The sequence below is a fragment of the Hydra vulgaris genome, chromosome 07, assembly GCF_038396675.1.
Source record: "Hydra vulgaris chromosome 07, alternate assembly HydraT2T_AEP".
Taxonomy (NCBI): Eukaryota; Metazoa; Cnidaria; class Hydrozoa; order Anthoathecata; family Hydridae; genus Hydra; species Hydra vulgaris.
In genome coordinates this window covers 36678295-36701366 of record NC_088926.1, presented here as the reverse complement: position 1 = coordinate 36701366, position 23072 = coordinate 36678295, and the positions used below count along the sequence as shown (strand labels likewise).

General features: G+C 32.1%; 3 protein-coding genes across 3 annotated transcripts; 1 reads left to right on the top strand and 2 right to left on the bottom strand.

The window, feature by feature from the left end:
• Window positions 1-1765: 1765 nt before the first annotated feature.
• LOC136082736 (uncharacterized) lies at window positions 1766-2827 on the bottom strand. The gene has a single exon (XM_065802158.1). It carries the CDS (start codon window positions 2825-2827, stop codon window positions 1766-1768), a length of 1062 nt encoding a protein of 353 aa, XP_065658230.1.
• Window positions 2828-4444: 1617 nt separating this feature from the next.
• LOC136082735 (uncharacterized) lies at window positions 4445-4810 on the bottom strand. The gene has a single exon (XM_065802157.1). It carries the CDS (start codon window positions 4808-4810, stop codon window positions 4445-4447), a length of 366 nt encoding a protein of 121 aa, XP_065658229.1.
• Window positions 4811-19175: 14365 nt separating this feature from the next.
• On the top strand, window positions 19176-20012 carry LOC136082734 (uncharacterized). The gene is made up of 2 exons (XM_065802156.1): window positions 19176-19221; window positions 19354-20012. The coding sequence occupies exons 1-2, from the start codon at window positions 19176-19178 to the stop codon at window positions 20010-20012; spliced, it is 705 nt and encodes a 234-aa protein (XP_065658228.1).
• Window positions 20013-23072: the final 3060 nt, after the last annotated feature.

Sequence of the window (23072 nt, the reverse complement as noted above, 5' to 3'; positions counted from 1 at the left end):
CGTGTCCAGACATGCAGCCCCAAATCATAACGCTACCACCGCCATGCTTCACAGAGAGCAAAGGTTTCTTTGTTGCCACACATCCTCTTAATCCGGCATTTTATAGTCTTTTCCGCACAGTTCTGGAGGCCAAATTAACTCCATGTTTCTCCGACAGTCTCCGGTTTAGTTGTGGTGCAGTCAGGCGACGATCCTGAAGTGACATGCGGATCAGCACCTTATCGGTATGAGCCGTCGTCTTCTTTGGCCTTCCGGAACGTGACTTGTCTGCTGTAGAACCTGAATTCTGATATTTCTTAACAATTTTCCTGATGCCGCTTGCAGTAGAACCAAGAATTGTTGCAGTTTTACTATAATTTTCACCATTTTCTGCCATGAAAACAGCACGGAGGTGCTCTTCCTGGGACAAGCGACGATATTTTACCATTTTTTCTACAACAAAAAATACTGATATTAGATCATTAAATTAAACTAAAACAGACAAAATAATATTAATACTGATAGTGAAGCTGTCAAAATGGAAGCAGATGCTAATAAAAAACAAAAAATTAGCTAAAGTAAAAAAACTTGGTGGAGAATACCTTAAAACTCAATAGTTACACTTAACTGCTGGTTCTCAGTAACCATATCGGGCTTTAGATGACCTTAAATGGTATATACTGACTCAATATGTGATTGGTAATACAATGAACACACATTTTTTACCAATTAATAATGATGACATTATTATCACAATGAAGGCATATCACTTACCTCTACTGTCTTGTTTCCTATGCTTAAAATATGATAAACAACTTTCCAATGTGTTTCATTAATCTATCTAAAAAAACATGTGCTTGTTGCTAAGGTAAACAGGAAGTGCAAAGATATTGACGTGTCAACACTACAGAGATCAATAAATGTAGCTATGACGCTTTCATCTAGTAATTATTTGGACAAAAGTTGCAGTGATTTAATTTCTGCTGTATTTGTCCTTCCGTTGTGCCGCCACTGTATATATATATATATATATATATATATATATATATATATATATATATATATATATACTAATATATATATATATATATATATATATATATATATATATATATATATGTATATATATCCTAATATATATATATATATATATATATATATATATATATATATATATATATATATATCATATATATATATATATATATATATATATGTATATATATATATATATATACTATATTTTATAAATATATATATATATATATATATATATATATATATATATATATATATATATATATATATATATATATATATATATATATATATATGTAAATTATGTTAGTGTATTTTACAAATAGAGTGCTCAATGTTCTTAAAGAACAGAGCAATAATAAATTAGTAAAAAACACTTATCTAACTTTTATCTTCGACTTGAAGTTTCACCATTGCTGGATCATCAGGAAGAGTCCTTGATGATCCAGCTCTTCCTGATGATCCAGCAATGGTGAAACTTCAAGTCGAAGATAAAAGTTAGATAAGTGTTTTTTATTATTTTATATATATATATATATAAACTATATTTTATAAATATATATATATATATATATATATATATATATATATATATATATATATATATATATATATATATATATTCAGGGTGATCGGGATAAATTTGACAGTTTCGAAAGAAAAAGGAAAATCTTCTTTGTATCTAATAAATTTAATAAGATGACAAAAAAATTACAGGCATAGTAAATTACAATACTATGAATAAAATTCACTCAAAATAACCACCATTAGCATCGATCACTGCTTCAGTCCTGCTTCGGAATTTCGAACAAGCTAATGCTACAGTCTCCCTGGGAAGGGCCTCAAAAACTGTTTTAATTTTATCCACTAACTGGGCTTTTGTATTACTGGAAGTGCGATTGGTGTCTTTTTCGACTGCGCCCCATACAAAAAAATCCATGCGGTTAAGGTCTGGGGAGTTTGGAGGCCAAACATTTGGACTGGTGAAGTCGTAGAAATTTTCAGACAACCATTTTCGACTTTTCACAGAGGTATGGCAAGGGGCTGAATCCTGCTGCCATACATACGGACTACAATTGGCTACCCTTGTTATCCAGTGCTTGACTACAGTGTTCAGCAACTCCACGTAGCCATCTGAAGTCAACCTGAGGCCCTCTTGGAAAAAATGCGGAGCCATCACATCGCCTTCAGAGGATACACATCCGAAAACCATCACAGTTTGGGGAAATTTAGTCTGCTTTACACAAGGAATGTCCTTTGTACTGCATGCAAGCCAGCTGTTATTCTGCGTGTTGTGTTTTTGATCCTGACAAAAGTTTTTCTCATCGGTAAAAAACCAGATTGTTTGTGGTTCAACAGGATGTTTCACTTTGTTTAGAAGTTTCTTCGCGTTTATCAAACGTTTTTCACGGGCCTTTTCTGTGAGTAGCTGACCTTTTTGGCGCTTGTATGAGTAGTAGCGAAGGTCTTCATTGAGTGCAAGCTTCATAGTAGAGGATGCAACATTCATTTCACGTGACAAAGCCCGAATTCCTATGCCAGGGTTCTTCAACACCTGTTCCTGCAGACTTGCGAGGAATTCTGCTGTACGAACGCAATCAGATCGTCTGCTATGGATCTTTCTTCTTACTACATCCTCGTAGTCACCATTGCAAGTCTCTAGTTCATACCTGATTGTTTTTACTGTGTTCAGGGAGCATTGGGCAGCAGTCATAATGTCCTTATTTTGATGGCCGGCACGAATCATCATGATGCAAGTTATTCTCTTCCATGATTCAGGTGGGTTCCAGTCATCCATCCTTTCTGACATCTTGTATATGAATGAAGAAGGGTTCAAACTTTTAAATGACCTTTAGTATGTAATAATACCTCTAATCTACAAAAAAATATAATCAATTATAAATATGTCAAATTTATCCCGAACACCTTGTATATATATATATATATATATATATATATATATATATATATATATATATATATATATATATATATATATATATATATATATATATATATTTATATATATATATATGTATATATATATATATATATATATATATATATATATTATATATATATATATATATATATATATATATATATATATTTATAGGTTATTAGAGAGAAAGTTAGATGAAGTCGAGTTAGAAAGTTAGCAATGACACAGCAGACGGTATTGCACAAGGTATTAGAATGTGCAACTTATGTTCAGTATCAAGTTCTCTTCAACCCTTACTTTGTCGTAAAAAGATAGGAAAGAGTCTTGTTCGTTATTTGAAGAGTATGCATTGAATGCTTTATTAAGAGCTGCTCTGTCTTCTAGATTTGTTTTTTCGAAGCAATGCAAAAATGTGCATTGGCAATTATTGCCTATTGTGTGGTTTGAAAGTCGAGCTTTTTTCGCCTTATCTTTTTAAGAACCCAATGGTTTTTTTTCTTCGGCCCGTCCGTCACTTATGGAAAATCAGGTGCATCCGCTGAAATGCATGGAAAATTAGGTGCATCCGCTAAAATCATTTTCCAAAAATTCAGAGATCTGAATTTTTGAGATCTAAACTTTTTCAGCCAAATAAAATATCACTTTTAGAAGATAACATTACTGAGTAAGAAAAGAAAGTAACTTCGTTAAAAAAAAAGTACAATCGTATAAATGATTTAGAAGTACAGAATAAGGGGGCAATTTAAATAGCACACCCTGTACAAAACTATTATTTCGTCCTTTTGCTACCAAAATCATGGAGGTTCTTTGTATAAATAGTTGAGAAAACTTTATTAGAGGTAAATTAATATTTAGTGGGGTATCCTTTTGAGTCAATAACTGCTTGACAACGGCAGCCCATTGACGAAATCAATTTTTGGCATCGTTCAGGCGTAATGGCGTCCCAAGCAGCCTTTATTTCGATCCAAAGTCGGTCTAAATTTGTTGCAGTTGACCGATTTATGTTTCTGTCAACTTCCTCCCACAAATTTTCTATCGGATTTAGGTCTGGTGACTGTGCGGGCCACTCCAATACATTAATCTTTTAGGCGTTAAACCACATTTTAACACTTTTGGCGGTGTGCTTAGGGTCATTGTCTTGTTGGAATTTCCAAACCAAAGGGAGATTTTCCTCGGCATATGGCAACATGACGTTTTCAAGCATTTCTTTGTACATGTGTTGATCAATTGTCCCTTGAATTCTATGCAACGGGCCCACACCATAAAAAAACTGCCCCAAACTATCACATTGCCACCACCATGTTTTAAGGTCTTAAGAGTATAGCGAGGGCTGAGTTCTTGGTTTTGGGGACGACGAACATATTGTTTTCCGTCGGATCCAAAGCGAAAAAACTTAGACTCGTCAGTCCAAAGCACATTTTGACAAAAACTTTAATCTTTGTGTACGTGCTGTTTTGCAAACTTCAAACGGCTGACGAGATTACGTTATGACACCAATGGTTTTTTTCGGGCAACCCTTCCAAATTGCTTATTTTCGCGTAAGCGACTTTTAACAGTGCTGACAGACAGATTAAGTTTTAAATTTTGAGCAATTTTTGGTGCGCCAACAAAAGGGTTCAGCTCAGCAATACGGGCAATCGCTGCGTCTTCTCTGGGGGTTGCCTTTTGTTCGCGAGACTTGCGTTTTTTGTTGCTTAATGAACCAATATCGTTAAATAAATTAATAGCATTGATAACTTTCTTACGAGAACAACCCAATCTTCGAGCTATTTCAGAATTGTTCAATCCTAGATCTCGAAATGCCTGTAATTGTCCTCGAAAGACATCTGTTCCATGTTTACCTCGTCCCATAGTTGATAGATAATGAATTTTTTGTTTTTGTCAAATGAATTACAAGAATATTCTTTAAATACTGAATAGAATGATTATTTTTTGATATAATAAAAGAATTTAGCGGTTTTTAAATAATAAGTAAATGTGTGCTATTTAAAATGACCGTCAAAAGGTAAACACGACCGCTTAAATGCTCAAAACAAACAATTTTGACAGCTATAAATGTCAAATGAGTATTTCCGTTCCAAAAGGTGAACACTGTTGATGCTATAAAAAATAACAGCAATTGCTATAAATACAAAAAAGTTGGCATCAAAAAGTAAAACTAACTGGTCATGAAAAAGTAAGTCTAACATGGTCATAGTGTGCTATTTATGTTGTCGCCACTGTATGTATATATATGTATATATATGTATATATATATATATATATATATATATATATATATATACATATATATATTTATATATATATATATATATATTACAAAACAAATAAATACACGTCAATCGCAAATTCAATATAGTTTCTAAATAAAATTGTAAATAAAACTTGACTTGTTAGTAAATTATGTTCTATATATTTACTGCTATAAAATATAAATCTTATGTATTGAATTTTCTTAAGTTCATATTGTTTAGTGTCTCTTTCATATACTATAAAAACGTAACACTAAAAAATATGAACTTTAAAAAATTCAATACATAAGAAAAGTTTTTTATACCTTAAAAATATACAATATGGGTAACTAGTTTTCAGAAGTACCTATCTTTAACAAATATATTTATCTATTTTAACAGCATCCTTAACCTAAATTATAGAGAATATTTTGTGAAAGCACTTTAGTTCCAGTAAAACAAATACAAATATATTAAAATCTCTAACCTGAAATTATGTACGTGAATAACTTCTTGTTAAAAAGAACTATGGCACTCTGTAAATTAGAGGCTATACTAAAGTATACTTAAATATACGGTTTCCTAGGAAGTATATACTGCTCTAGGAAATAAATACTCCTCTAATATTTTTTTCAAATTAACTGAATTTAAGGCAGTGTTAACGCGTAATGCTGTTTACGATTTTTGATTTAAATTAGAAATCGTTAAAGTTTCGTTATTTAATACAAACAAAAATGGTTTTACTTTATCTATAACTGTAAAACATTTAATTGCCGCATAATATTTACATTTTTGAACCCTTTTTAAAATAAAATATTTTAATTAAAATATTTCCTAAAAATCCTTTAAAGTTTTATAAAGATTTTTTAAAAGCGCTATATGACCGATTCCAATCAAATATGTTACTTGATGACGTTTATTGCAATCTTTGCGTTCTTTATTTTGAGCAGTTTCAATATTCTTGTATGCACTTTTGTAAACTTCTTCTCTTAAAGAAACAGAAGAAGTAAGAACTGCATCCAAAGATTCTCTATTAAAAGGTTCCAAATCATGTTCTATAATATCAATTAATCCATATTTAATATCTTCAGATAAAGTTGGTTCTCGGTTGTATAAATAGAAAAAATGGTGAATATTGTGCTGAAGTGTGTTTACTAACATGATGTGCAAATAATATTCCTTTAAAAATATATGGCCACCAGCAGCTGTTTCATCAAGAACTTTAACAAATGATTCTTTTATAGCTCTATTTTGACGTTCACATAGCCCATTAGATTGAGGATGATAAGCAGAAGTTACCCTTTGTTCAATTTCTGTCATTGAATGTAGCTTTTTACTAACTTCATTCACTAACTCTCTTCCTTGATCATTAATTTCAATTTTAATGCACCCATGTCGACAGATTACTTCATATAAGAAGGGTGCAATTGAATCAGCAGTTTTATCTTTGAGAGGCATTGATTCTGACCATTTTGTAAAATACTCAATACAGACAACTAAAAGTTTAAAACCATTAATTGCTAGCAAGTTGCAGATATCATTACAAATTTGTTCCATAACTTTACTTTTAACTGGTATGGAGTAACGCTCTGTTGAAACTTCGTTTAATTTACTATGTTTTTGATATTGCTTACATTTTCAAATGAAATCTTCAACATCAAATTTTATATTGTGCCAGTAGAACCTGTTAGATATTTTATGATACGTTGTGTCCATTCCACGATGTGAGACCATTGCTTTTGCTTTAAAAGCACCACTAAGACTAGAATGAATGTCAGTTATTATCTTTTGCTGTCGTTCTTTGCAAGCTATTACTAACTTTTTACCATGGTACTTCAGCTGTCATGTAAAATACTGTAATTCTTGCAAGCTTTTCGGAAGTTAAATTTTTTACCTTTATCGGCCTGAATTTCCTGAGGATAAATTCTTTCTTTAACATACTTCTCTATTGCCATAAAATCAACATGTCGAGCCATTTTTTGTATTACAAAAGTATAATATATTGATGTCCTATAATTGTTTATTATTTGCTATAATGAAATTATTTTGATTGATAAAATTTAAATTGTTACCCGTAATTCAATTTAATACAATTATTTAATAAGTACATAATAAAAACAGTTATAAGTGTATTTGTGCTAGATTTTTAATGTCCAGTGAACTATGAACAAAATTATAAAAAAGTAAATCGATTATCATTAGAAAATGTCGAAATACGTCCTAAAGAATTATAGGAATAATTATATTGGTTGGGAGTAGTTATTTATTAGCCTAAAATGACTGAGGAGAGTACTTTTTTACTAGGAAATAAATACTCCGGGAGTAATTATTTACGGGGAGTCAATTTAGGCTGCTACACCGCAACTTACCTTCGAGAAAAAGAAATGGCGTTAAAGATAATTTATTAAAAAGATTTTTGCTAATTTGTTGATAAATACCTTTTTTGGAGCGTTTAAATAATGTGAAACTTATCTTATAAGGATTATATAAGATATGTAATCACTCAGCACTTAGAAATCACTTTAATTATTCTGACTATCAATCAATCAAAATTTATTGACAGACTCTAGGCCCAATATAATAAATATACAATGGGTAAAATAAAGTGGATTAGAATAAAACAAAGACTAACGCACTTGAATATAAACTAAACCCAAGAAAAAAATAAATAAATAAGATAAAGATAAGAAATTAAAGTGTTATAAGTAAAACTCAGCCCTCCATTTAAACATCAGTGGAGACTGCAAGAACCTGTCTGAGTTAACAAAAGCTTTTATGACGAGGCTCTCACTATTCTGTAGCAGTAACAGTGGAGAGTATTGTTGCTTGCGAATAACAACATTAGGTGAATGGGCACCGTGTTTTACAAATAGTTCACTTGCACTGTTCCATAATGGCTTGTTTAATATCAAGCGAAGTGCATTATTATATGCAACACATAGGCGATGGAATGAGTCTTTTCTCCAAAAATACCACAGCTGACATCCATAGATTGGGCTGCAAAAAGTATTAAATAACATGACCTTTGTTTGTATTTGTGTAGAGCTGAACTTTCTATGGATGAGGTTAGCTTTAGCATAGATAGAGCGCACGTGTTTTAAAATATCTTTGTTATCCTGCATATTGTTTGAGATCAAGTGACCCAGATATTTATAATGACAAGTGTATGTGAGAACCATGCCAGATAATGTGAAACTAGGGCTCTTTATAAGGGGTTTATTAATTTCAAAAAGCATTATTTGAGACTTAATACTGTTATAAACTATATCATGTTTCACAGTATAACTGGAGCATAAATCAAGTAAGATTTGGAGACCAACAGCCTACAGTAGTTTTATTGAGTAAAACACTAAGATCGTTAATATATATATATATTAAATAGAAGAGGAGACATTACTTCTCCTTGTCGCACTCCATTACTGATATTAAATTTTTTGGATAATATTCTACCCCAAAGCATCTGAGCTGTTTGACCAACATACCAGACAATAAGTAAGCGTAAAGTTACACCAGAGATAATTTTAGATTAGTTTCGTAAATACTGTATCAAAGCGAACTCTATCAAAGGCTTTACTAATGTCAATAAATGCCACATGCATATTTGAGCCATGTGATAGGTAAAAATTTAAAATATCTTTTAAAATAAGAGCTGGCATAAAAGTGCTATGGTTTTTCTTAAATCCTACATGGTTTGGAGTCCCAGTGAAACTTTCATTAATGCGTGAGACAAAAATATGTTCCAAAATTTTGGAGAAAATTGTCACCAAAACAATTGGACGATAATTTGCAGAATCGGAGATGTCACCATTCTTATCTTTAACCACAGGAGAAATAAAATAAAAAAAAACAGAGTGTGAAGCACCAATAGGCATGATCCATGGCAAAGCATGGAGGAAAAACATAAAGACAAAATATTAAAGTAATTTGGGCTAGCATAGAGATAATGCTCCAACTGAAGTCTAAAATGGTCAGCTGCTTTTCCACAGGACATACGATTTATGATAGATTGGACTTCATCAGGAGTGACAAGATAGGCATCATCTTTAAGAAGATTACAGTGTTTAACTATAAAGTTGTCATGTATATTGCATGTTGGCTTGACTGAGTTGAACAGGGTGGATAGTTATTATACCACATGTGGCACACATTATCAGGACCTGAGGCAGAGTCAATAGAAGGTGGAAGACTACATTTATTGCTGCAAATAGAAGTCACGATAGACCAGAAACTGGTATAATTCTTATTTGCTAAACTGTTCGCCAGCTTTTCTGCTTTTATAGTATCTTCTCTTTTTTTACACAAAGGAATGGCATATTTACATAAGGCTCTTGAATTTTTAAAAAGATTGAAGATTGGGCCAAATTTTGATTTATTAAAGCTACGCCATAACCAGAACGCATCTTTAGCAGCCTTATGAGCATCTTTTACATTATCTGTCCAACCTGTCATAGGTTGTTTTCTATTTAAACTTGATTTAGAATAATTAACTGAGATGAAGATTGAGTAAGACGTTCATTAAGAATATTGTACAGGTGGTTAATCTGCTTAACATATTTGTGTGAGTTACAATTAGGGTTTCTGAAAAACATTGTTTTCAAAAAACAGCTGTTTGCTGTTCCTAATTTTTCAAAAAACAGCTGTTAACAGCTGTTTTACTGTTTTTTTAAGAAATACAAAGAAAATAGTAAATTTATGTACTTTTTATTTAAATACTATATTGTATGACTTTTCTTACATGATTTGTTATAAAAATATTTAAGGAACACAAGTGCATTTAGTGATTTGTCCGATAATTGTGATCGAATTTTTGTACAGTAATTTGCGCATACTGAAAAAACACGCTAAACGTCAGTCGATGTTGGTTTATTTGAAAGTAATGCATTGTAAAGCATTTGTAGATGCTCTGTTCGTTTGCCTGTATTTTTGAAAAGGACAAATTCACTTTTTAACCATTTGAATTTATCTTGCCCCAATATTTTTGATGACTTTTCTTTTTGAAGAAGCATGTTAAGTTCATCTTGAAGCGATAAACTTTCTTGCTCGGTATCGTTAGACTCTGTGACTGTCATTTCATCATCATTTTCCTCGTTATTGATTCCAAAGAGGCTAGATGCAAGTTTTCCAGCAAAAATCAAAGTGTTTTTTGACGGTGTCGTGGAAGGATCGTTCAAGCTTCGCAAGAAATTCATTATATCGCTTGTCCAGCGCTCATCAATTCGGCGTTTTAAGTTCTCGTACAATGTTTTACTTATTTCGTTGTTCATCATTGAAAGCTTTTTTAACATAAATTTGATGATTGTATCAGCAGTCTCTAATGTTGCGTCTTCTCGACTTAAATTCTCCACTGCAAGTTTTACAGCATCTAAAGCTCTGAGCAAATTTTTAAGCGCACCAAAATCCAAGGAATCGATTAGATGAAGTAAGTTAAAGTCAAATAATGTTGCTCGAATAGAATTTTCTGTTTGTATAAGTGACTCAAGCATTGTTGGAATTGAGTTCCATCTAGTTTTGACGTCGAGATAAAGTTCTTTCTCATGTCCTAACTCATTTTTGACGTGAATTTGAAACGCATGGTTTTTGACAGATGATTTTTTTATAAATTTAACAAGTTCTCGTGATTTCTTAAGAAGGTCCTTGTAATCAGTTTCGACATCATAAAAATTTTCCTCGAGGAATTGAAGGTCACCATTCTTGTCAAATTCATCTGTTTCTGATACATCATCGCTATCAATGTATTCCAAATCATCGACTAGATTATTTTTCTTATAGAGTGTATCGCAAACGGCAAGATGAATTCCGTGATTTAGACAAAATTGCCCCTCTATCTCAGCATGACGAATAAATTTTTTGTTTACAGAGGCACCATCCAAAGTAGCAGCAACAATATCGGTTTTCATTGATAAACCAAAACTTAAAAAATGCTTTTTCATAATTTCTATCATATTTATAGCTGAGCATGAGCCTAATATGCGAACAAGTCCTGTCTTAAAAGTCAGCTTATTAACATTATTGTAAAGATTCACTCCGCAGTATCGCCGTCCTCGTATGCTTGTCCACTCGTCAACCGAGAAGCTAAACTTTGCATTCTTCTGCAGCAATTCTTTGATATTGCCGATCATTTTTTGTTTCTTATCATCATAATCATCGTGAATTAATTTCATGATGTCGCTCTCGTTTCTTGGCAACTTAAAATCGTTTCGTGATATGGATAAACGGATATATTTGCTGTTTGTGATGGCATGTATTGAAATATTGTCAGTGGCCAAGTCACTTACTATCTCCTTAAGTGTCATTTTTTTAGAAAAAATATCAGGGATCATCATTGTTCTCTTTTCAGTTACAGCTTGTTGACTGGATTCAGCTGTATCAGGTGGTTTATCAAACGTAATACCATGTGAAATCAAGTGCCTCTTTATTGTGGTCGTTGAATTACCAGAACACTTAATAACTTTGTTGCAACGTTTGCATTGACCTTCGAGATCTTTTGTTTTTGCATTCTTGCGTTTAATTGCAAAATCCCAAACAGAAGACATAGCTGAAATCTAAATAAGTATTAAATAGTGCAAGATATTTAAACTTAATTCGTAATATAGCTTACTTTTTGTTAAATAATGATTTGTTATAATAAGTTATTATTTTAACTTAAATTGTGACAAAATCACTTTCTTCAAAGCGAAGGGAAAAGCCCCGCGATTTTTTTTTAAAAAAGTAGTTACTTGTATGGAAATTTTTTTTTTCAAATCACTTTAACTTTAGAAAAGTAAAATGTAATCGCGGTAACATATCAAAATTTAAAAAAAAAACAGTAAAAAACAGTTACAAAAAAACAGCTGTTTGCTGTTCTTAGTTTTTGGCGAAAAAACAGCTGTTTTACTGTTACTGTTAAACAGCTGACAGAAACCCTAGTTACAATATACATTATTACAGTTAATTACTTCAAACTGACCCCCGTTAATTTAAAACACTAAGTTAGACACAGTGGAGGTATACTCCATTATCATAATGGTCGACAAAGCATTAAAATTTATTTTAGGAGATCTTGTCGAAGTACGATGAGCAGTATAGGAGAAGATATATATTAATTTTAAACGAGATATCAAACGCTTAAAGTAAATGATCAGATAAACTAGTTGACTGAATTATTTCGAAGTTATTAACATTGCATAGAGAACTTTGAGAGACAAGGCAGTGATCAATCCAAGAAGAGGTACCCTGTGCTTCACTAACAAAGGTAAAGGAATCATGTGGAAGACAGATATCAGCTGTAACAATATGTTTATCTATACAAAAATCAACTAAGAGACTACTACATGGAGACCGAAATCTTGGATCACAAATAAAGTTACCAGTAATAACAAATTTGACATTCAAAATCTGAAATAAGAGCTGAAAGACTACCAAGGCATTCCAGATACTTATCAACATTCTCATATGAATCACAAGGCATGTAAACATTGGTAATTGTGAACTTATCAGAGAAGTTATTTACAAGTTTGATAGCAACAGACCATGAACTATCAGTAGTAACAACTCGAGTTCTGCTGAAGAAAGAATCACGACAAAGGATAGCAATACCACCAAACGGTCTGCCACGAATTAAACCTGCTGAAGAATCAGTTAGAGACACTCCAAAGCCTAAAATACCAGGTACAATGTTGTTCAAGAAACTAAGTTTAGTATTGAGTAACCGAATCTCTTGGAGACAGATGATATCAAATGTTGCAGACAAGAGTAATAATTCGTGTGTAGAACTTTGCACATCACAACAATTAAAACTACAAATCCTTACTGCTATTATCAAAGAAACGACGTACAAGCGCATTTTCTGGCCATTTGCTACAGTTGTAGAGCCTGACAGCATCTCCAGCACAGACGTACTTTAATGGAAGAGTGATATTTACTTGTGATAATTTTTATGCAAGTGACTTTAGTTTCAAATGTTGTTGATAAATTCAGCTAATTCTTCAGTAGAGGTAGTTGGGGATAAACGAGAGACAAATATAGAAGTAGTTTTAGAGCAATCATACGAAGAAAGTGGTTTTAACATACATAAAATGTTTAGAATTTTTCCAGAACCAATATACACTTTTTGCTTTCGCTTTTTTTTAGATGAGTAGCAGTTTGGAAATCAACAGGGTCCAATACTGGTTGAGAGGTCTCATAAGATAAAGAATGACCAGATAAATGAAAATCGTTACCACAGTTATTAGCATGATCAACAAATACGTGCGCATCAGAATATAGCTCAATTTTGTTAGTTGAATTAGATAAAGAATTAACTTAAGTTTGAGGGTAGGGATCAAGGATGGTTGATTTTACATTAGCAGTTGGAAGGAATGGCCAGTCATTGACAGGAAGTTGGGTCTGCTCGTCATAAATAGGAAATTGGGTCTGTTTGTATTTTATGTTAATGGATTTAAAAGGTTTCTCAAGATCAGTGAATAAATTATGTAACCTTTAACTGATCGACTCCATGGATTAATTCGAAAAAGATTTAAGCTCAATAGTCATATTATTAACTAGCTCAGTCAAATATGAAGCAAGCAACCACATTCAACAGAGTGAGAACTTGTGGAATTTAAGTTGCTATTTACTTTTGTTGGATTACCGGTGGCACAAAGATTAAGAATGTCAGCCTGCATGCGGTGTATCTGCTGTGATATAGTAGTGACATCCATGTAATCAGTATCCACAAAGGGAAGACGTGACAAATCTTTTGCATGGAATTCAGGACATTTTATATCGGAAGCATAGTTAGGAGAAGTTATGTCAAGCATCAGTCTACAGATATCTTGGACATCTTTTAATTTTTTATCGGGACCTTTATGTTTCGACAAACGCTTGGATTCAGTTATCTTTTTAACAGGATCTATTGACAAAAGGGTTGAAAGTGCTATTTCAATTTCTTCGTCAGTAAAGAAGTATCAACTTTGTTGAAGACATAGCATAAGAGCTCATTAACAATCATTAACTATTTCACCTAAAAATCTAGTTAAATTTAATTTATAAATAGTGCATCAGATTAGCATTGAAAATGATTAAAATTGTGCACATATGGATAAAAGCATGAAATTTTCAGCAACAACTCAGCAAATTATGCTGATCATTTTAAGTATGGTGGCAAAGCATAGCGTGACCAGAACTGTCTTGAATCCATGATGGCAGTTACCGCCATCTTGGATTTATAAAACCTTATTAAATTTTATTCCGTTTAACTAATCTGGGCCAAAATTTAAGGGATAGTAGATCATTAGAAGTTTACATTGAATGCATATACGCAAATGAGGGGGAAAGGGGCCTGGGCACGGCTCTCTTGCTCAAGAAATACCCCCTTCCCCCGGTTTTTTTTTAAAAAAACATTTTTAATTTTTTTTATTAAATATTTCTAAAAAACTTGTTACTCAATAAAAAGTTTAAAGCAGCTAAGAAACCAAAACAACTTTTAATAAGCACATTAATTATACATTGTTACATTTCAATCTCTGGTACACTCTCCTTGACAACTGCAAAGAGAAGTGCATTTTAAGCTGTTACGAACGCATTTACAGCGGCGGTTTGTACAACCTGTCTTACATCCGCACTGAATTAACTTTGTACAGCATTTATCAGCTTCAGGAAGCGTCATTCATATTGGATGCCAATCACTTTCTTCTAGCTTCCGACCCCATTCTCTTGGGTTATGTAAAGTTAGCCATACTATCAATGCTTGACTCCAAATATACGCATGATACGCTGCACGCTTCACATGCTGCCTTAGTGAGTCACGCGTGTGTGGAATGTTGCCAATCTGCCAGTTCGTTTGAGTAAAGAAATACTGCCTTGCAGAATTTACACTATTTTGCTCAGCAGTTTGATCAAACAATAAAATGACAAATCTTTCAAGTAACAACAAAGTTTCATCCTTCATTGGATCATGAGCTGCAGAAAGTGCCAAAAATGCATCAGTTAAATCATTGAAAGTAGACCATGCTATTTTTTTAACTTTGCCACAAAAAGCTGAGGTTGTATCGCTACCATTAAAAGCATGGAAAGCCGGTAAAGCTTTCAATTTTAGTGGTCCAAGACTGTTTGTTATTTTATGTACTGCAATGTAACAGGAATGCTTTACAGTCCCATATGCAATCCACAGCTGATTGCATAAAATTTTCTGCCAAACGGATATTGCTATGATGAGAACACTAATTAAGAACTACTGTGCGTATTGCAATATTCTTGTAACCAGCCTTTGCTGCATGATATACATGTAAAATGAGGCGAGTATCAGCCTCTTCATGAGAACATGGTTCAAGATTATCAAAGGTACAAGAGCTTGAAGACAGAACATGTTGCCCGGCGATGGCTTTTATAACTTTTGACTCGGGTAATTGAATTGAAACTGCTTTTTCAGATAAAAATTGAAAAAACTTTTTTTTGTTGTGATCATCTTTTAGGAATTCCTGAAATTTATGTGGGACAGGTACTTTAGGTTTAACACGTACTCTAGCTCCAATTCCTCGCGTTGCGCGTGTAGCGGATTTTAAACTTTATAAGTGTCCCAGACAAGATCTAGCCGTTGTGTTGTAACAATTTGTAAACAGAGATAAGGAAGGAATACGTCTGATGCATAAGATGCAAACGTCTTAGCCTTTCCAGGCTTCAATAACTGAACAATAACAGCTTCATCAGGAGCCATTATATCAATTGAAAGCGTGGAAAGATCAATGTCAATGATTTGGGTGATTATTTTAAGCATGGAACCAAATCAGACTTGGCTCCAAATCGCAGAGTGCCAAACTCAGAGATTGAAGGGGAATATGACTGATTTTCATGCTCAAAAAATGTTTCTAAACTGCCGTCTCTAGTTTGGCAGCCAATGTATTTCAAGTGTTTGTTAAAATTAGACACGAGTGCTGATTGCCGAGTTGTAAATGGGTACAAGTTGTTGCGTTCTGGCGGTGCATACGCACTAGCAGTTCTATTAACAAAGCGATCTTGAACAAATTTTTTTACTGAGATTGGCCTACATCACGAATTGATATAATACCGGTTGCAGTACAGCTCACAACACGCCTGCTATGTAATACAACAATATCTTCAGTGTCAACTTGAATTGGGTTGCCCATATCAACTAGGGTATCAACTAGGGCATTTACATCATGTTTGAAAGCTGTCTGAACATTTTCTTGCTGATCATGGTGTCTATATTCTGCATTGGCCTCACGTATTTCATGTTGAAATTCTTCAACAAGTCTAGATGCTTTCGGTCCTGCAATCATCCAACAACGTAATGCGTGTTCGTCTTGTGTTAAACCAATAGCACCACCATCACCTTTAACTGCAGCGTTGCATTGTTCATGGCTTTGATCAATACCCATTGGTGAAAATTTTTGTACAGTTGTTTTAACTGTAAAAATCCCGCGTTAAATACAGCTAAAATTGGCAGACTATTCTGCAAGAGACAAACTACGTCTGGAATGTGCACAGATAACAATCGAGCATAATGAGTACGATCAAGTGAAAAAAACCATGGTACCAGTTTTGTTAAGCTATCTAAGTATAGATTAAAATCTGAAGTACGCAGCGACCTAATAAACGTAAACAAAATAAGCTGGATTTCTTTGAATGTACTCCAATAAGCAAACTGTGGATAAACCATTTGCTTTACGCTCCAGCTAGTGAAAGGCAACGGTTGAACGCCATTGTCAAACAAACTCCAGTAGGACTCGTATGCTTGATACTGTTGTATATGATTTGCAGAAACAGAAATTTCATGTACGTACCGACAACGTTTTACATGGGACGCAGACAAAAGAGCTTCAGTGGTGCCTGATGTTACAATTCCAGCTGCAGTAACAGCCTCGACGCAGCCGCTTCCCTTTAATAAGCTACCAAGTGCTTTAAGACAAGCCATTTCTATGTGCAGGCCACCCATCATAACTAAAAATTTATCTTCTCCTTACAAATCAGGCCAGTTCAATTGAATAGTTTTAGCAATAGTTTACAGGGGTTGATCAAACGTAACTACAGGGATTTGTTCAGAATGAAGATGTTGGATAGAATTTTTTATTACATCCATTGAGTGTCGGATCATGGCAACACTATTGAAAGAATCTTGAAATAGTGGCAACAATGAAACTATTGATAAATTTATATTTAGATTGATAATGTTATTGGCATGGTATGCCGACCATGAAAGCCATTCCACTGATTGCAAATTGTCATTTGATCCATCGGCGTCATGAACCTGTCAAACAGTTTCAAGCCACAAATGTTCTTTATTGAGTTCTTGTTCCCACACAGCACCACTACCTGTAAATGACCACTGCTGATAAGTATAGCTGGTTGATCATTTTTAAGCCTATCTGGGGTAACATCTGCAATCAACTAAGCAAAAATAATACTATGTACACAGTAAACTTCATCTTCTACTTGCTGCGTTTCAGCACGCATGCGTATATCAAAAGCACATTTTTTGTTGTACAGGTCGTTGCGACACTTAGTGTGATACTTAGCCTCTTGAGCAATTAAATCTGTGTTGCTCAACTTAGTCAATAATGTACAATCACCCAAGGTAATAAAACACTGGCGGACTGTAATATCCAGATCCGTGGTACAGACACTATGCGATGAGTCTTTTGACTCACTGGTATCACAAACAAGACAAACCGGTTGTGTGTAAACCAAATTTGATTTTCTCATATCACTTGACATTGATCGCCTGAATGAACTGTGCTCAACATTTGAATCTTTAATTAATGAAGTGCCTGGGCTTCATTTAATAAAGATTCACCCTCTGCAGCTAGGGATATGCAACGAAGACGTTTAGCTGTTCTATTGAGTTCATTGGAATAGTAAAACATTCTGCAGGGTTTATGCCACTAAGCTTTGTTCGCAATCAAAGTACTTTCAAAGCCACTACCATCATCTAATCGCTGAATATAAAATCCAGGCGTTAGCAAATCAACCTGCTCAAATTGTGGTAAAATTTCGGCAAGTAATTTGTAACTTGTCAAACAATCCGAACGCTTAGAATTAGCGGGGCATATGAACTTGTTTGCAGAGGTACTTTGGCAGAAAATACACTTTGCCCAGTCAATCGGATTAGGACTGTCGAAAACCTTATTCTCCGTAGAAATAGGATGTGCAACAATTTATCGCTTGGCAATAATATTTATGTATAGAGGCCTAGGAATAATATTTCTACATTTATATATATATATATATATATATATATATATATATATATATATATATATATATATATATATATATATATATATATATATATATATATATATATATATATATATATTAGACACCAGTGATTTTCAACTTTTTTTGGAAAATGAAATTATTTCAAGCTGGAGTACCTTCATTAGACCATAAAAACATATGCAAAATATAAAAGCTTCACGTATTACGGATTCTATTATATTTGGACTTGTATTTATCAAATTTTATCATTAAAAGTATTAACTTTAGCAGGTAGAACAATAATTACTTGAAATGGATATTGGGCACAAAACTTTCATTAATGTATTGCTAATATGAACCAAAAATATTTATAAAATATTTTTAGTTTTTAAAGGTGTGTTAAAGGGTGTTTGTAGGGTGTTAGAAAACAATTGTTATCATAATTTAAACAAGCGGTTTTCAATAAACAGCCGTTAACTCAAAAACGGATTTAAACATACACAACACTATTGTTATACTATAGTGCTATAACTTAGCACTATTTATCAGGGTTTATTTTATATTACGAAAGCAAAAGAAAAAATGGGTGGCGACTAAATGGCGTGTCAGGTGTTTACAATCCTTCTCTCCCCCTCACCCAAAAAGACAACATTTTATTAATTTTTTAAACAAAAAGGAGAATATAATATTCTTGTTAAAGATTTAAAACTGTTTGACCACGAACTGTTTTTTCGTTATTTTTGCATGTCGCCAACGAAATTGGAAGAGCTATTGTCTTGGGTGTGTTCGTTAATTAAAAAAAGTCTACACATATGAGAGATTATATATCTGCTCCACAAAGATTTTGTGTTACAATGCGTTTTTTGGTAACCGGTGACGCACAGACAACAATAGCTATCAACTACCGCATGAGTCCTAAAATAGTTTGAAAATTAATAAGTGAAACATGTAAAGCCATATGGGTTTCACTTTTTAAAAATAAATAAGTAGACCCACAATCCTCTGAAAAAGAATGGGAACAAATAGCCACTGAATTTGAAAATAAATGGAACTTTCCCCATTGCTTAGGTGCTATTGATGGAAAACATGTAGTTATACAAGCTCCTGCGTGTTCTGGATCATCGTTTTATAACTACAAAAAGACACATAGTATTGTTCTTTTGGCAGTGTGCAATCCAAAATATCAATTTTCACTAATAGATATAGGAAATAGTGGAAGGCAAAGTGATGGTAGTGTATATACAAATAGTCGACTTAGTTATGCTATTGAAAATGGTAGGCTTGGCATTCCTCAAGCATGTAAAGTAAGAGATGCTGAAATAATATTGTCTTATGTGTTTGTAGGAGATAATGCATTTGCTTTAAAGCCTCACATGATGAAGCCTTATCCATCTTCAAATCTTTCGTACAAACAACGCATATTTAATTACAGATTGCTGCGTGCCAGGAGAACAGTTGAAAATGCATTTGGTATAGCTGCATCTCGATTTCGGATTATCAGGAGACCTATTATTGCTTCAATAAAAAAAGTCGTGCTTATAACAAAAGTTGTTGCAGCACTTCACAATTTTTTATTGTCAAAAAGGAAAGAGAGTCTTAATTATGATTACTGTCGGAATACTTATATTGATCAGGATGGTAAAAAATGAATTAATACCTGGTGAATGGAGAGGAAAAATTGGTGATGTGCAAGGATTACAAGATATTTCAAGTTCTGCATGTAATAATCACTCTAAAGATGCTCGAAAAATTAGAAACAAATTTAAAAAATATTTTAGTACGGATGGGACTGTTAATTGGCAATGCACATTAATAAACAATACCTCTTTTCAAAAGGACTAAAACTTTTAAGTATGAAAACAATATTTAACTTTGTTTATAAAACAAATAACAACAAAAATAAATTTTTATTTGTATTTCTCATCAAACTCTAGCTCGTACAACAACTAAGATATTTTAATTTTAGCTCTTCTTTTTTTTTAAGCGGTAAAGTTTTCAATATTGGTACTAAACTTTGGCAATACAAAGTATCTTCACATTGACTATTTTCATAACTTTTTTCGACTCAGGATCAAAGTTTGAAATTTCTTGCATTATTTTTTTGTCCGCTTTAACGATAATTTTTTTCTTTGTTATCTGATTTTCCATATCACTCTCAGTTATAGTTTCTTCTAGCTCAAAATTGCTTGAGTTGAGACATTGTTGTTCTTATCATTTAAAAACATCATTTCGTCGTAATATTTGCATTTAGGTAAGGTTGTTGCACCAGCACCTGATTTGGTCATCTTGTTACGTTTTTCGATGCATTTTTTTAAAGTATCTTTTAGATTTTTTAATTTTTTTTGCAAAACATCAACTGAAACATAACAATAAATATAAACATTTATGTATATAATAATGCACTAATGTTTATATAAAAGCACATATTAATAATTTTGTTTACTTTCTGTTTCGAAACATGCACACATTTCTTTCCATGCATTCATTTTTACATTTCGGTCTTTGTAAGTAAGATGAGATACATCCCACAAACATGGATACTTTCTAATCTAAAAATATGGAACTGAATTAGTATCATTTTTTTAGTATAAAAATTTAATATAAATTTTAATATAAAGGACGTTAAAAAAATAGACGCTAACCTCTGATAGGAACACTTCTGTTGAAAAACTCTTACTGCAAGAAGCAACAGATGGTTCAACTCTACACGAAAATAACCCTGCATGTGAAATGAAGTTTTCGGAATTGGTAAATTCATCCTTATTTGATGAATTTACAAATGTTTGCAAATATTCAGGATGAATTCTAAGCAAATCGATAAGAACGCCAAATGAGTATTTTTTTCAGTTGCCATTTTAAAAACACACACACACATATATTTCAGGAACAGAGCAGCAACAAATTGCCACAAAAAAATATTAACTTTCACATGCATTTATATTTATATATATATATATATATATATATATATATATATATATATATATATATATATATATATATATATATATATATATATATATATATATATATATATATATATATATAATTATAATCCACATTAACTCAAACAAAAGAAGCTTTATCCATTTCATAATTAAATAACCACTAAAATACCATAAAGCAATGAGAAGAAAATTTAGTTCCAAGTGCTAAACATAAATATATTATCACTGTCACTAACAGAAACTCCTGTTATCATGCTAGATATTTTAATGTTATTGTTTTTATATCCCGTCGTGAAAAAAGTCTTTAGATAAACTTCTACCGTTTTAGTAGTGCATTATATTTTCATACCTCTGCAAGTAAGAACCCAACATTTATATTGTTTTTAAATTTGCTATGCTTGCAAAAAACTGAAGATCGGAAGTGTCTGGTTTATTAAACTTGATATATTTATATTTCACAGTATTCATTTTCTACGGTTTTAAGAAAGTGTTGTTAACAAGTTTAGCTCAATCTAATAACAAAATAACTATAAACCGCTTAATTAAACAAAAAAGTCTATTAATGAATTAATTCTTTTTTTATTATTTGATGAATTTGAAAATCAAAAAGAACACTAGTTTTAATTTCAGTCGCCATTTAAATATAACAGGCTTTAGCATTTTTTAATGTTGACATCAGGTGTTATAATATTTAAAGTTTGATTGGTTTTCGCTTTTGGCGCTTCGCAAAAAGTCGAAATGATTTCGACTTTTTTTTTTCGCTGCAGCGAAATGCTTAATCAGCAAAATTGCCAGAAATATCCAATCTGCGCATGCCTACCGACGAAAAAATTCGCTTCGCGCGACTATTTCGCTGTTTAAAAAATGGCCTTTAATCTCTTGTTTTTACATATTCATATATAATAGTCAATTGTTGATGATGTTGTTAAAGCACGTATGACCAAGGATGATTTTTCAAAGTTTTTTTTAAACTCACTCTAATGGAGTTGCATTCAATTTTCCTTCATATGAATAGGAAGTGAAATTACTACCGTTTTTGGCGTCATGTAAGACCAAGGATAATTTAATAAGGTTTCCTGACACACATTAAAAAGAAATTTCATATTTTATTCTATTACTCTGATAAATTATATTAAGTGAGATCGCAGTTCTATGGCGTCTGAAATATATTTATTTTGAACACAGCAAAATCGTAAATCTTAAATTGAGAAAAAAAAACTTAAAACAAGAATATTATTTCTTGTCCGTGGTATAGGATTTTTTTTTTTAAAACAAGAAATACAAACTTCATAATACAAGAAGAAAAATTCTTAAATCAAGAAAAGAATATCTTAAAACAAGACTATAATTTCATTTTCATAGTGTAGAATATTTATTTCTTAAAACAAAAAGATGAAATATAAAAACTTATAATAGCAAGAATAATTTTTAATTCAAGAAATTACTCAGGCAATTTATTTCTTGAATTAAGAATTATTCTTCCTAATTTAAGCTTTTTCTTTTCTTGTTTTAAGAAATTAATACAGACAAGAATTTAGAATCTTGTTAAAAGGTAATAGTTTAAAACAAGATTTGAATTTTATTTTCTATTAATTTTCATATTATATTTTTTGTTAATATATATATATATGTGTGTGTGTGTGTGTTTATTATTCTTTCTAATTTAAGCTTTTTCTTTTCTTGTTTTAAGAAATTAATACAGACAAGAATTTAGAATCTTGTTAAAAGATAATAGTTTAAAACAAGATTTGAATTTTATTT